The 16390-nt window shown below is 34.6% G+C and overlaps 2 protein-coding genes across 2 annotated transcripts; one reads left to right on the top strand and one right to left on the bottom strand.

The window, feature by feature from the left end:
• Positions 1-3980: 3980 nt before the first annotated feature.
• Positions 3981-6021, top strand: LOC111904544 (zinc finger protein CONSTANS-LIKE 16). Its single transcript, XM_023900297.3, has 2 exons — positions 3981-5190; positions 5630-6021. The coding sequence occupies exons 1-2, from the start codon at positions 4111-4113 to the stop codon at positions 5882-5884; spliced, it is 1335 nt and encodes a 444-aa protein (XP_023756065.1). The 5' UTR covers positions 3981-4110; the 3' UTR covers positions 5885-6021.
• Positions 6022-11876: 5855 nt separating this feature from the next.
• On the bottom strand, positions 11877-12284 carry LOC111904600 (uncharacterized mitochondrial protein AtMg00820-like). The gene has a single exon (XM_023900349.1). It carries the CDS (start codon positions 12282-12284, stop codon positions 11877-11879), a length of 408 nt encoding a protein of 135 aa, XP_023756117.1.
• Between the last annotated feature and the right edge of the window lie 4106 nt (positions 12285-16390).

Raw genomic sequence — 16390 nt, 5'->3', positions numbered from 1 at the left:
GGTCACGACGTAAGGAAGGCAGCAGCCCAAGCCCATGATCTTTTAGGGTTTCCTTCACATTTAAACCCCCATTAACTCACATTTAGGGTTCATTATTTGCCTCCATCAACCTCAAACCTCAGAAAACCTTAACCTTGATCCTTATTAGTGGTTTTAGCTCGTCTTTAGTGGTTTTGGTGCCCTTTAAAGGAAGTAGAAAGAGAATTGGTGCAAGGATCAAACAAGTTTCTCATCTTTGGTATCCCCTTTTGGACCATTTATAAGTATTCATGCTTCTACCTATATGGTTTTTTCTCTTAGATCTAACTTGTTTTGGTCCCTTTTGATTCACGGTTTTGATTTGAGTAAATAGATAGAGTAAAGTTGGAAAACTTTATGGTCCTCTTGAGTCCCTAGAGCATCATATCTTATGGATCTAAGGATTGGTTGTGAATATTGAACCTTTCTTGAGTTTTAGGCCATTTTCTTAGCTTTTGACCTAGGTAGTATAGAGGACATGCATAGAGCATGTATGTCCATAAATTTGTCATTTTTATGAACCTATGGAATCCTTTAAAGCTTTTTGGAAAGTAGGAGTTGAAGATTGATGGATTAAGGATTCAAACCATTAATTTGTTGCCTCAGAAAATACCTGGGAACAATGAAAAAACAAAAAAAGATGGAAGAGATCAAACACGGGAATAAGAAGTAATTATCTTATCTGAACTGCGAGAATGACTGTGGTGATGACGTGACATAAAAGATGTCACGACGTGACGATTGAAGTTTCCCCGATTATCTTGTCCTATTGTGTTCACGACATGAACAAGGAGGGTTCACGTCATGATTGAGTGTGTTCGTACAACGCGATCAAGGGTTGGTCATGATGTGAGGTTCAATGGTTGATATTGTTGGTTGGTGACTTTGACTTTGACTATTGACTTGTTGACATGGGTTGACTTTTGGTCAAGATTGTTGGATTTAGAGTGTAGATTAAATTTAGGCCTTATATGTTTCGATAGGAGTGTTGTAGCATCTATTATGGGGCATTGAGCTATGGTTTAGCTAATTTCATGAGTCAGGTGAGTCTTCTCACTATACTGTGTAGGATGCTAGTTGTCTTTGTGACTCTTGCATTGGGTGTTGGGTTGGCCCCATTGGAATGCATGTTGGGATGGGCCTATTTGTTAGTTGGGTTAGGCCCATTGATATGTGGTGAGAGGTCCGTTATAATGGGATGGGCCCAATGTGTGGGTTGGGCCCGTTGATATGTATGGTTTGTGGTATTTTGGGGAACTCATTAAGCCTTGTGCTTATAGTTTGTGGTTTAAACATTTTCAAGTACTTCCAGTTCCGAAGAGAATGGTTCGTCTTGACTGCACAACATCCCCTGATGGTTTTTCCGCACCGCTTGTTATTGTATTAGTCTAATGTTTGAAAAATACATTTCATTCTAATTGGTTTTAAACCAATAGTTGTACAAAATTTACGTTTTAAAAATGAAAATTTTACTTTTATTTTTGGGATGTTACATAACAAGCAACAACCATAACCAAGACCCTACTGGTTTAACTATGCATACTACCATGTCATAATATTACACAAGCATCCAACACATAGAGGATACAATCATGACATACGTAATATAATGCCGAGACTTACCTGAATGAAGAGCTAATATCTCAACAAACACTCAAACACTCGTAGAATCAGCTATATTAACCGCCTAAACCAAACATAGGTCAAACCTCAATCTATAGTGCAAACCAATCAAGTGTAACTAAAATTCAAATTGGTCAAAAAGTCACCGCTCATATAGAACCAATTTTCCGTTAAGGTCCTAATCCATCACGACCTAAGCTTTAAACTTCCATAACACATTGAATAAGGACTTAATGGATATAGTTTCCTACTTGATCTATTTACATGCATCAAACCAACGTAACTCTAACCCTAGAACTAGATTAAGCTTAGAATGCACCAAAATCCTTGCATGATCCAAAATTAAAGACAACAAATTGAATCTTGTACTCTCAGGGGTCAAGAAGACCCCAAGATTCAAGCTTTATGCATGGAGTTTGTCAAACTCCACAAGAATCTCAAAAAAAAGGCCCAAAACTACCATAAAAACCAAGATCTAAGCATTTGAGCACAACAAGTTCTGAACTTGAATACTTATAATGGTCCAGATGATGCTCATAAAGCTAGATCCACCTTGAATCACACTTCCTTACACTACACATATCCTTTTTTCCCTTCAAGATGCACACACATAAGGATGCAAGGCTTAGAATATCAAGAGAGGGGGCTAGGGTTTGCTATGAACATTCTCTAGATATGGAGAATAAGGCTAAAGAAAACCATAAACATCTCTTTTCTTAAATATGACTTATAACCCGAGACCTAGGGTTTTGGGCTGTGGGAGCCACTGCGCTGCATACAATAACCAACCACGCCGCTACTTAATGACATGGCCTGCACTGCGAACATGAATATCTGGAATCAGGTGTTACAGTTAGCAAGACCCACACTATTAAGGTAGATATCTAATTAAATACTCGGACCTCTCTACTCTGGTAAACATATATGATATGGATGTAAAATATCAAATACAATAAAACACCAAATAGTTATTAGGACAACAACAAAGCTTTCTTGATGAAAAAATGCCAACTTAAAGGAATCTTGATAACGCAACAAATAGTTGTTAATACAATATACACTTTTCACATCGTGTTAGACTAAATTTTCTTGAGATTTGAGAGGGTGATAGTTGAGTCTTAGAGTGGAGATATCTTGAATAGACATTTTAATCAATGACAAGAAATACCTTTCATATGGTATTATAATGCTTAAGTTTGACTGTGAATCTAAATAGATTTATAGGTATGAGGTGATATAATTTTTAATATTTGTTTTTGTTGATTCGTTGGGTCAAATAGGATAGGTCATCATGGAAGAATATGTAGGGACTGATATATGAATGGGTGAGGAAGGGCATGATCGAGTTCCATTGAGATGTATCAGATATGAGAGGAAATCTTAAGGCTAGCTATCTAATTTTGTGTTGATAAAGCTTAGATTAAACCAAGACTCTATTCCAATGCATATTAGAACCTAAAATGACAACATCTTCGGAGAAGTAGGGCTATAATGATTACACACTAATGACGTTTTGGTATTCACTCATACAAAATATTTTAACTTAATTTTTAATTTAAATAAAAACTAAAGCATTTTTGTAGATTATTTTTAATTAATCTTGTAGAGATGAAAGGTTACTGTACTGCATGTTTCATTGTTCATCCTCCAAAAAATTTCGGTAAAAAAATCATGAGAGTTAAATTTCACATTTACCTTATAACGATATGTCTTTAATGAAAGTAGAAACTTTTTGAATATTTTTCAACCAACACCTACGATATATATGTTATCGTAGGTTCTCTACTACGAAGACTTCAAGTCATCGCTAAAGCTTTGTTTTTTGTAATGTAATAGTTACTTCTAACAAACATGGTAAAGAATCCAACAATTAACCATATAGATCAATGCAATACAAGTGTACTAAAAACAATAGTTCAAGAAATACCATAGTATATGAAACTTTATAACAACAAAACTACTAGATGATATATACACAAACAAATATATATCATTTGATGGTATATACACTTTCAATCTATCTAATTTTATATAATATTTACCACTAACTTTTACCGATAATCAGTAGAAAATAATTGAAAAACACAATTGCGCTTATTAAACACTCATTCTTTGGTACAAACATTATTCAATAAAAATGATATGGGGAACCAGGGCTTAAATTTCTTGGACCCCACAAGAAATCCATTGATGGGAAAGGCAGCCAATAGCGAAACAAAATCATGGATGGAGTTCATATATTAGCCAATTAAATGAAGATAAGGCATTTTGTGGGACCTTCTGAAACCAGGCAAGTGCATCTACTTACCTTCTTTATAAATCTCTTCAATAAGACCACACTGTTCTCTGTAAAAAGTGCATACAGTGGGTCACACCCACAAACACAAAACCTACAATCCCATCATACATTTCTTCCACAAACTCCATAATTTTTTAACAAAAAGTTCGTACATTCGAGACCCCTACCAAATGGTCTCATCGGACAAGAAATTGGCCAACGTTGTAGGAGGAAAAACGGCAAGAGCTTGTGATAATTGTATAAGAAAGCGTGCTCGGTGGTATTGTGCTGCCGATGACGCTTTCTTGTGCCAATCGTGTGATGCTTCGGTTCATTCGGCCAACCCGTTAGCTCGTCGTCACGAAAGGGTTCGTCTAAAGGTGGCTTCTTTGAAGCTTTCTTCTTTGGAGAAACCAGCACCACCGCCATGGCACCATGGTTTCACCAAGAAACCAAGAACTCCTCGTGGTGGGAACCACCACAAGCAGGCGTCTCGACGGACGTCAAAATCTGAAGAAAGCAGTATGAGTTTCAATCCACTTCACTTAGTTCCAGAGATCGGTAGTGATGAGACCACCGCAGTGACATCCGATGAGCAACTTTTGTATCAGGTTCCGATCTTTGACCCCTTTGCCGCGGAACTTTGTCTTTCCGGGAATTCAAATGAGGTGGCAACGCCTGTGAAACAAACGGAGGCGACAACTCCGGTGGACGCAGATCTTCATAATGGATCGAAAGTGACGTTTGATTTGAATAGTTTCAACGGGTTGATACTTCCCTCCGACATGGAGCTGGCGGAGTTCGCCGCTGATGTAGAGAGTTTACTGGGAAAAGGTCTTGATGAGGAATCGTTTGCTATGGAAGGATTAGGGTTGTTGGATTGTAGAGAGAAGGATTCGGGCGGCGAAAGCTTAGAGAGAGTGAAGGTTGAAGAAGATCAGATGCAGTGTGAAACGGTGGAGAATGAGATGGAGATGATGAGAGAGCCATTTCAGTTGAGCTTTGATTACGATTCACCGTTATGGGAGGAAAAAGACGAGAAGTTGACGGTGGAAGGTGGTGTCGGGGATCGTATGGGTGTGGTGAAAGAGGATGAAGATTATCATGTGGTTATCAATATAGAAAGATATGATGATGAAAATAAGAAGCAAAAAAGAATATTAAAGCTAGATTATGAAGGAATCATTGCCGCCTGGGATGAGCAAAGATCACCATGGACAACCGGTGATCGGCCGGAGTTGGATCCCGATGATTGTTGGCCTGAGTGCCTGGTAGGTCTACTCTACTCTTTTTACACTTTTAACTATATATAGATGGTCTTTCTTTCACACTAAAATCTCACTCTTTTAAGAATCACAAGTTTTTTCTATTTGTATTTCATAAACAAATCTTTTTGACATTGGATTAATAATCAACATATGTTATTAAACTATATATTTAATCAGATGTTATTTTTTAAGGAGAAAAGTAAATAGTTGTGATAAAAAAGTGTTACATGCATAAAAATCATGCCTTTTGGGGTGGGTGCATTGCATGATTTGACATATTGTTAACCAGACCTTTATGCAACCTTAATTACACTTTGACATATTGTATATTTATACAACCAACTTTTTCTTAACGTCTTTTATGAAAGTCAAATTATCATTTGGTGTTGTTCGACGTCGGATTAAAAATAGGAGTAATATTTTGGCTCTTTTGATTTCTTAGGGTGGATGTGGGATAATGCATCATCAGCATCATCATCCTTATGGGGATATGGGAATGATAACGGGGAATCCGGCAATGCTAGATGGAGGGAGAGAGGCAAGGGTGTCAAGGTATAGAGAAAAGAGGCGAACAAGGTTGTTTTCGAAAAAAATAAGATACGAGGTACGAAAACTGAATGCAGAGAAGAGGCCTAGAATGAAAGGAAGATTTGTGAAAAGGTCATCTTCTTCCGGGTTTCCATTGCTTAGCAAATAATTAACTATAACATATATTGCTAACATATCCATCTTACAATTTTGTAAGGTAAGTTCTATGCTTAATTAGGTCTTTCTAATTAAGAATGTTCATACAAATTTAATAAGGAATATAAGAAAAATAATTGTGTTTTCCAATTTGTGTGGTCTTTTAATGATGATGGATTACTTCAGCTTTGTTGCTTTATAAGGGAGACTAGATTCCATCCATGATTTATCCATCAATTGCATCGATTAAACTGTTCTCTAGTAAAATGAGAGGAGTTGACGCAAAGTCATTTGGCATCATGGATCGAACTTTATTCTAATATAACTTCCAAGCCTAGGTGACCCGTATGTACCATTCTTTCTTGTTTCTTGGTCTCTACCGAATATGCTCCTCTCTACTCTCTTCTAATTAACACAATAAAACTGATGATAATCACTTTTTATCGTCACCGCTTGTCTCTTAATTAGCACACATATTCATATGACCGTTACTGTAAATACATGATCCTATGAGAAAACAAAATGTTTTTTTACAAAACATTATCCACTTACATGTTATATGTAGTCTTTATCTTTGGCAATCTCCATACTACAGCATATATATGTTTTGAAGTACTCAAAAATCCAGATAAGCAGGCGGAAATCTAAACCAATTTGAAACCTAACGCTTGACACGATACCAATATTTGTTGTTCCTTTGTAAAACCAATGGATGTCGTGCTCATAATATGAGGGTGGTGCGTGTATCTCGGTCATAACACTTATAGCGTGCAATGGAAACAAAACAACTAAACCAAACCCCAACCATTGTATCTACCGCTACACTATACAAGCCATATAATCAACCATAGAAGAGTTCATAGTTATAATTGACAATATTTTGTGTACTCATGTTGTGGCCAGTGTTGTAAAATCAAGCAAGTCAGCCGAGTACTCGGCCCCTTACCAAGCCGAATTAAGCCTACTCGGCAAAAACACTTAGAAAAAGTTCAAAATCAATTAAAATTGTCTTAACTCTGTCCAAACTCGAACCATATCAATCCAAAACTGAACTGATTTAATCTAAAAAGGACTAACTCGAAAGAAATCAATGGCTCTCTTAAACAAGTCGGCTAAGTGAAGAACCGGATTCTTTGCTCTAAGCTATACTAGATGCGCCCTAAAATAGAGCTCATTTCCTTTCCTTCTAGTTCCCACCAGGTGATGTGGGGTGACTGTAATTCGCAACTTCCCATTTTGCCTTCCGATCCCTTCATAATTGTTACATTACACAATTTCTCATGAAGAGGCATAAAGCCTTTACGTTAATATATATGAAAGATATAATTGGGCTCAACGTACAAAAGTAGGCTATCTAAAGAAAACAATAAATAGGCTAACTAAAATATAACATACAAATACATATTACGTCTAACATCCCCCCGTACTACCTTGAACGGGCAGTTTTGAACAGACGTTCATATTAGATCCGAAGTCATGAAATAAAGAAGATGGGAGCCCTTTGGTGAAGATGTCAACATATTGAGATGATGAGGGAACATGAATGATAGAAATTTAACCCAATGCAACTTTGTCGCGCATAAAGTGTATATCGACCTCTATGTGTTTGGCGCATTGGTGCTGAATGGGATTAATAGATAGGTACACTGTGTGACATCCCGAAATTCACTTCCATTTTAAAACTTTTAATTTATGCTTATTTAAAAGAGAGTGTTTATTAGTGAGGAATTTGTCCTGGAAATATTATTTTAGTGTGAGATAATATTAACATCAAACATTTCCAAAGAAACATTTTACATTAATATCTTTAAAAGAAAACTTAGGATGTCATAATTGATACAAGAAACATACGAATATATGCCTTACAATATCTTAGACTAACAGTCTACATCTCCCTTAATCTTTCATCATTCATGTACCTTTGTACCGCTACCTATGATATAAAGAAGCTAAGTGGGACAGGTTGGAAAACCTAGTGAGTATATAGGGTTTTCAACCCATATTAATATAATTAGTATATTTAATTATCTATCAAACAATTTACTCAATTATCCATCCCCATTATCTACTTTATTCATCTATAGAGTCCTATCTTAAGGGTTGTCGTTGTTACCATCTATATTCTATTAGATGACTACATCATTTATACAATAGTACTAGTTCTTATATCGTTATTACAACCGTACTAGGTCCTACATCTTTAGTACAATAATACTATTGTCTACAGCGTTAGTATAATTGTACTAGTTACTACATCATTAGTACAATGGTACTAGTTTTCTACATTGTTAGTACAATAGTACTAGTTCCTACATCGTTACTATAATAGTACCAGTTCTTAAATCGTTAGTATAATAGCACTATTTAAGTCGTGGCATCCTATTATTATTTTTATATTTCATCATACTATGACATCTTATCATTTTTACCTTTCATTACCCAATGTATTATTTTCATGAAAATACATATACGGTATAAGTCATATAGATTTATCTTTATAGCATTTCATCTAACACATAACACCTTTGCACATAAGCACATGTAGCATTCAATTATCTGAATACTTCATATATATATGGGTAAGATGAAAGTACATATGCACTCATTTGATAAAAGTGGATGCCTTATAATTTGAGCAGAACTTCGCCTTTGTACTTATCTTTTCATCTTACGTGACCTAGGTTCACATTACTAAGTCTTAGTGTTATATTCCTCGCAATTAATGATAGTCTAGATTCCACACTAATCCCAATATCTACATCAAGATCTATAAAGTAAGTAACAACTAGATAGGATCATACCGGAGGGAGTTTGATATACAGAGTATAATGTTTGGAAATCTCACTTTAAAAACCTCGCTATATCCAGCATAGATATCATCCCCATAAGTACACCACTTAGTATAATAACTTGGAATCACTGATAAATCTTAATTATACGTTCGTAATAATGACTATAACTATAGTTAAAGTTACACTTGAATAAAATAAGTGTAACTTAACTTATAGAGATTCTAGCGAAAATCGGGAATTATGCGAACAAAACTTTGATCAGGGAGCTTCTATTCACCAGCTATCTGACACTACAGGATTCTGTTGAAGTGGTCAGGAACTATAGAGTATAGGTCTAGAGATACGAGAGAATTCCAGAGAAAATCTGGATGAAAGGAGTGAGAAATGAGGTTGCAAAACGCAGTTTAAATAGGGTTGAAAAATAGAAGCGCGTCGCACACTTTGTCGGGGCGCGCCTTGAAAATTTCCGGACGCTGACATGGTGTCGTCTGGCTGGTAACAGGTGTCAAAATTCTACGGTGGGTCAGAAGCGCGCCACGCTTCTTGTCTGTACGGCGACTGCGCATAAAAAAAAATTGATTTCCTTAAAAATTCATATATTCTTCATATGAGCTCTATTTTCGACGTATTTTACATCCACACATAACTATAAACTAGATGAATTCCCGTGTGTTGCGCAGCGAAGATTAAAAATATATTGTTAAAATATTGAAAAATATATGTTTACAATGGTTATGTTATTGACATTAACTATGAGATGGTCTTTTTACACTAATATATATATATATATATATATATATATATATATATATATATATATATATATATATATATATATATATATTCTTTATTATTTTGAACAATAATATTCATTAACATCAACCCACATTCTTCATTATTAGAATTAAATATAATTGATCTATTTAGTATTATTTTTAACAATTATTATTATTGATTAAATATATTTTTATTTATGCGATCATTTTCTAATTTCAATAATGATGTTTATTTAAAATACAATTTATTTATAGCTAATTGTAATTTATAATTTGATTTTATTATCATTTAAAATTGTTATTTGTTAATTTTAAACCACTTATTATTAATAATAAGTTAAAGAACTCTTTTAAGAAACACTTAATATTATTATTAAAATGTGAAAAATACACTAAATAATAAAGTGATAAGATAGACAATTTGCATTTCAAAAGAGACTTCCATGGATAATATGACATATCCATGTAATTTGATTTTATTATTTATAATTATTGCTTATTAATTTTAAAACCACTTGTTATGATTAATAAGTGAAAGAAACTTTTAAAAAACACTTATTATTATAACTAAAATGTTAAACATATACTAAAATATAAAGTGATAAGATACACAATTTGCATTTTAAAAAATGCTTACATGGATAATATGGATAATATGACATATCCATGATTTTTAATTAATTATTATTTTGAAGCAATATGAGCATACAAACATGTATACAATAGTTAATTAAATATTATATATTTCACCTTCCATAACATATGATCGATAACATGAATCTAATCTAATTACATTAAAATTTCAACAACAACATACAAATTAAAAACTTCAAGACAATAACATGGCTCGAAAAATTGTTCAAATCCCTCAAACCAACACAAAAAACTTAAACTTGTTTTCTTTGTGAATTTTGTATGTGATTTCTATTTGTGTGTCTACTCAAAAAGATTGACCTATTTATAGTAGAGTATCCATTAATTGTTTATTAAATATATTATATAAGTTATAAAACCTTTAAATTATTAATCATTATTAAGAGACTTTTGAGTGGCATTCTTTAAAATAGGAGGTTTCAAATGCATGAGGTATTTGCAAATTTTTATGAGGGTTTCAAATACATGAGGTTTATGGAAAAATGCTAGCTTTATAAGTATGTATGATGAGATTTATAAAACTTTCACTTAGTCCCCATCGGTTAAATCTCACTTTACTTTTAAAGTTATATTTTTAACAGGCTTAGACTGTTAAAATCCGTATAAAAATCATAACTTTTTCATACGATATTTTCAACTCTTGTTTAGTTTGTTTTTTTCTAACAATCGACTGATTTGAATTTAGGTTTCTAAGTTGTATACTACTACAATGAAACTTCGAAATATCATAACTTCCTCATGTAACGTCGGATTTAGGCGTTCTCTATATGCACGCTCTCGATTTAACATATATTATCACTTTCGTTTATATTATTTATCTTAAATAACCTTCTATCAAAAACATCTATTTATCATCGTCATGAATAATTATCTTTTTATTTTGTAATCATCTATCCCTATCTTGTGGGCGTTACAAACTGTAGTAACAATATTATAGAAAACCATAGTAGCAGCAAGAAGAGGGTAATATAATTCATGTAATAAATTGTGAATCCATCTTGTTTCAACCATCGCATTTGCAACTTTGTGGTACTCTGACTAACACTAGATCTCGAAGTGGAGCGCCTAGAAGTGGGGCAGCTAGCCTAATCAACATTCGATTAGGCAATAAGGTCGTGAGAATCTGTTTGAGAGTAGTAAAATGGAGCTCTCTTGGGTCATTCATGTAGAGGTATACTTTTTGAACAACATGTAAAATGTCTGGGCAAGCAAATGTTAAATATTGAAGAGCAGCTGCGAGACTGCAATATAGAGTCGGATCCTCAACTAGGGGGCTTGTACCATCAATTTTTGTAGTAGCTTGTGCACGAGTAAGAGAGAATTTGCATTTATACATCTTTTCTCGAGCTACAATCTTTGTAGCATATTTTTGTTGGGATAGAAACATTTCATGACGACCTCTAGTGACAGAAATATCAAGACAGTAGTTTAAAGATCCCAACTCAGTCATCAAAAATTCTAAAGTCAAGGTGGTGATGATATGCGGAAAGAGACATGTGGAAGATGCAATTAAAACAATATTGTCAACTAAAAAAGAAGGTATGCAATATGATCTATACGTCTATATATGAAAAGAGAGGAATCATATATGTCGTTGATGAAGCCAAGTCGAGTGATAAACTGAGCAAATATGTGGTACCTCACTGTAGGGGCCTACTTGAGACTAAAAACAATTTCTGCAAAAGATAAACATGATTATAAAGTGATAGGTTTCGAAAATCCAATGGTTACTTCATATACGCGGTCTCATGAAGATGACCGTGAAGAAACACATTCTTCACATCTAGTTGATGAACATGCCATGATGGGAGACAACAAGGTTAAGAATAGCCTGGATAATAGTAGGTTTAACAATTGGACTAAAAGTTTCATAACAGTCAATGCCTAAACGTTGTCTACGTCCATTTGCAGCCAAATGCGCCTTGTATCGAGCTAAAGATCCATATGTATTAAGTTTCTTTTCCAATAACCAAATACAATTAACCACATTAGCATTAGAAGGTTGAGATACAAGCACCCAAGTTCCTTTAGAAATAAGTGCATCATATATATCTTTCATGGAATTTAACCAGTTAAGATCTTGAAAGGATTGAGAGTAGTTGCGAGGAATACGAGAGCAAGATATGGTCTCAACATGAATATTGAGACGATCAAAAGGTTTACGGATGCCCCATTTGCTACAAGTAACCATAGGATGGGCGCTAATGGACTGGGAAGCCGGAGGCCGAGGGGAATCTGGGGTGGTAAGAGGAGACCGAGAGGAAAAAACATGAGGAGTAAGATTGGTCTGCGAAACCGAGCAGGAGGAAGACCCTGTTGTCGGAGAACTGCAATCTCAAACCCTAGTTGATCCCTCCATGTGGTTGTTATATCCTTCTCGTCTACTATATTTTTTCTACTTATTCTCGTCCTCTTCATCACCTCAAAGCTTCTCCATTCTCGTTTTTCATCATGACTTGTGACAACCCGAAATTTCTATCTTGTTCAGTTGTTCAACTCAATCACACTTAGACTTATTTTTGCAATCTTTTAGCACTGTTTAGAGTCTATTTGGGTGTTTTAATCATATGGCATTCAAGAATCAAGTGTTAGGAAGTATCTTCTAGGGTTTATTGTGCAACAATCAAGCCTTAAACCCCATTATGAGGTGTTTACGGCCAAACTTCATGAGTTTGGGCCGTAAATGTTGGATTAGTATCTAAGGCCATAACTATTTTGGTATGTAGTTGACCTGATGGTGCATGGTCCTATTGGGTTGCCTTCACCAAAGCAACTTGATAGGATGAATTATGGAGAGAAAGGATTAATTATGGTTTATTAATATATTATGAGAATAATATATTAAAGGAGAAATCATATTGTTTAATTAATATTAGTCAAGAATTAATTGATAATTAATTTTTTGGTTAAAAGAGATTAATTAAACTTAAGGGACTGGAACTGTAATTATAAGATAATTGCAATTGGGCTATGGATTACCTTATAATATAAGGTTGGACAAATTCTATGGGGAAACCCATTAGAAATCGTCCAAGGCTTATTAAGGAAGGGTCCATGGGCTGCTTAGGGATTAAGCAGTCAGTTTAGGGTTTCCTAGTTCAAAACCCTAATAGCCTACATGTATATAAAGGACCCTTAAGCACCAAAAACGTGGTGGACATGTTCCTTAGGGTTTTCACATGTTTTGGGCAGCCTCCTTCTGTTCTCCTCTTCATCCTTTTGCTCTTGGTGTTTGTGAACCATTAGAGGAGTGACATTTGTGACTCTAAGCTTTCTAAATTCATTACAAGGAGGATTTGAGATTGTTATTGCTACATAACAATCAAGGTAATATCTTAAACCCTATTTTATGTTAATATGATTAATTACATGCTAGATCTAGGGTTTATAGCTTTGGATATTCAATTGCATGTTCGTTAGACAAACTAGATCCAAAAGCTATTAGGGTTTGCATATACACCATAGGAATGATGTATAGTCTAAAACCCATCAGTGGTATCAGAGCCTAGGTCGTTTTTCTATTGAATAGATGCAAAAAGATCAGAAAAACGAAATTCTTTTGTTGTCTGCGCCGCCAACTCGGCGAGTCCATTTATGGACTCGGGGAGTAACCCCGACTCGACGAGTACATCAGTAGCAAAACTCGTTTTTATTGCCTAAAACCCATCAGTGGACTCGGCGAGTCCAGGGTGCTGTTGACGAGATTTTCGATTTTTTGAGCAGATTTTGTCAAGGATAATTACCAAAACTCGTTTTTATTGCCTAAAATCGTTTTTTTATGTTTGGAATGATTATCCTTATCAAAATTAATGGATTAGGTTAAATATGGATAATATAGGATTATTATTAGATAAATATTTGACCTATTTAGTTTGAAAAGTTTCAAATTGCACCCTTAGATTTTATAATTTTGAATTTGAACTTAAAAGTTTTGTTTTTAATAGTTAAACCCTAATGTTTTGAAAAGGTTTCAAAACTTGCCCTGAAGTTTTGGAATTTAAGTTTTTGATTAAAAGTTTAATTTTGATGTATATTTAAATTCTAAACCCTGATGTTTTGAAATGTTTCAAAACTTGCCCTCAAGTTTTGGAATTTAAAAGTTGATTAAAAGTTTAATTTAGGAATGTTAAATTAGAAACCCTAGTATTGTTTTGAAAAGTTCAAATCACACCCTTATGGTTTTATTAATTAATTAAGGTGTATAACTAAAAGAGATTTAATAAATCCATATAGTTTTTGGTTTACATTTAATTAAATTAAAGGTATAATTTTTAAATTAGACCAACTAGTATTTTAAAAGTGTAAAGTACACCCTATACTATATATAACATTAAAAGTCTAATATTATATAAGTATGAGTAAAAGTCAGTCTTACCATTAGTATGCCTCATTCACAAAGCTGGTCTATAAAGGGTGTTTAAGAAAATTGCCTATAAAATGGCGATTGAATGGGTATCCACTCTTACCCACCGCACTCTTGACTAGTGGACGGTCGTTAGTCGAACAGGTAGGATAGGACAGAAACCTTCCATTATAAGTATAATGAAGTACAAAAGTAACTAAATGCTTATACAAAATTCCCAATCTTAGTTACTTTAGGCAAAAGTGAATTGATGCAATTCCATGAAATTACACTTTGTACCCTTGAGAAGACGTTAGTGGAGCGTGTGTGGTTAACCGGCACACTAAATGGTTCTAAGCAAAGCTAGCAAAGGGTGACTCAATGTTTGTCATAGTTCGGTGAAGCGTGTGTGGTTAACCGGCACATCGAATAGGTGACTGTAACATGTGGGGGCACCATGTAAGTTTGCATGGTTATTCACACCCGCTTTGTGATCCTCGGTATCCCAGTCACAAACTAGAGGGGCATATCGAGATTTAAACATGCCATTGAAAAGTTTAATGAATCTCAAAGGATCTAGGAATTTTCATAGATTTAAAACTTAAATTTCCTTTTCGTTTTTCATGGTGGAAATTAGTGAATCGTCATTCAATTACCTTCGGATATTCTACAACTTGATTACGGCATCCCTTTTCTAGGTTGTAGCGTATTGTGTTGGGTCCTAGCCTTAATATCTCATTTGGGAGATTTATTAAGGACTCAACCAATCAACTAACTTGAATTTGCTTTCTCCCGTTTTGTAGATGTCAAGGTATGACAATTATGGTATTCCCAAATCCCGTGGAACAATCTTTCCACATGAAGATGATATTCCACGATTCGATCGAGGAACAAGAGATCATGCTTCACTACCTCCACCTCCTCCAATTATTCTCCCTAACCCACAAGTTCGAAGGCTTGAAAAGTTCAAGCTCACTCAAGCCCTTTTGGCAAGTAAACATGAAGAAGGAAAGTCGGTGTGTGCATACGTCCTAGAGATGAAGTCACACATTGATAGGTTAAGAATGTTGGGATCCATTGTCTGTGAGGAGCTGGCTGTTGATTGGGTTCTTCAGTCACTTCCTAACTTGTATAGTGAGTTCGTAAGAGAGTACTATATGATGAACCACGACATGACCCTTATAGATCTCACCTACATGCTTATTGCTGCTGAATCAGCAATGATTTGGCGCACTGGAAAAGCAAAGTTGATTGGTGAATCTACCTTCCAGACCTCTATGGATATAGGCAATGGCAACGAAAGGCATGCCATGATCGAAAATTTTGATCATAAGAAACAAGGAATGTCTAAAATAGTTCCATGTGCTGTTCCAAAAGAGTCAATTTGCTTTTATTGCCAAGAGAAGGGGCATTGGAGACAAAGCTGCCCTATTTACCTAAGAGATCTAAGAGATGGGATAGTCAAAACGTATGGCTCTGCTTTAGATAAAATCCATTGGCTAACTCTTTTAAGCTCCTATTCTAGATTCTTAATACATAATGTGATAAGATTACAATTGATGTTTTGTAGGATCGAAGAAAAGAGAGGAAGCTTAAGGGAAGAAGTGAGCAGAATCTAACCGTGAAGACATGGATTTCGATCGCATTACTTAAAGATTAGATTCTTGAGCTACTACTTAGTGTTAGAATAAGATTGCTAAGAAATATGTATTAGCATAGTTTTTCAATGAATTGCATTGTAAGGACAAATTTTTCCGCAATAAAATAAATTTTGATTTTATATTATTTATTTATCCTTGCGATGGCGTGTATGAAAAATTGATGTTTTGAATGCTTCTATTATTAGCAATAATGGATTTGATTCTTAATTATGTGGAAATGTCGAGAATTTACCAAATAGGGAGAGTTTCTCATCACCCAAGTTTCAATTGGAGAGAAACTTGGAATCATGCTAC

Source organism: Lactuca sativa, chromosome 3, assembly GCF_002870075.4.
Source record: "Lactuca sativa cultivar Salinas chromosome 3, Lsat_Salinas_v11, whole genome shotgun sequence".
Lineage (NCBI taxonomy): Eukaryota > Viridiplantae > Streptophyta > Magnoliopsida > Asterales > Asteraceae > Lactuca > Lactuca sativa.
This window is presented reverse-complemented; position numbering and strand designations above follow the sequence as displayed.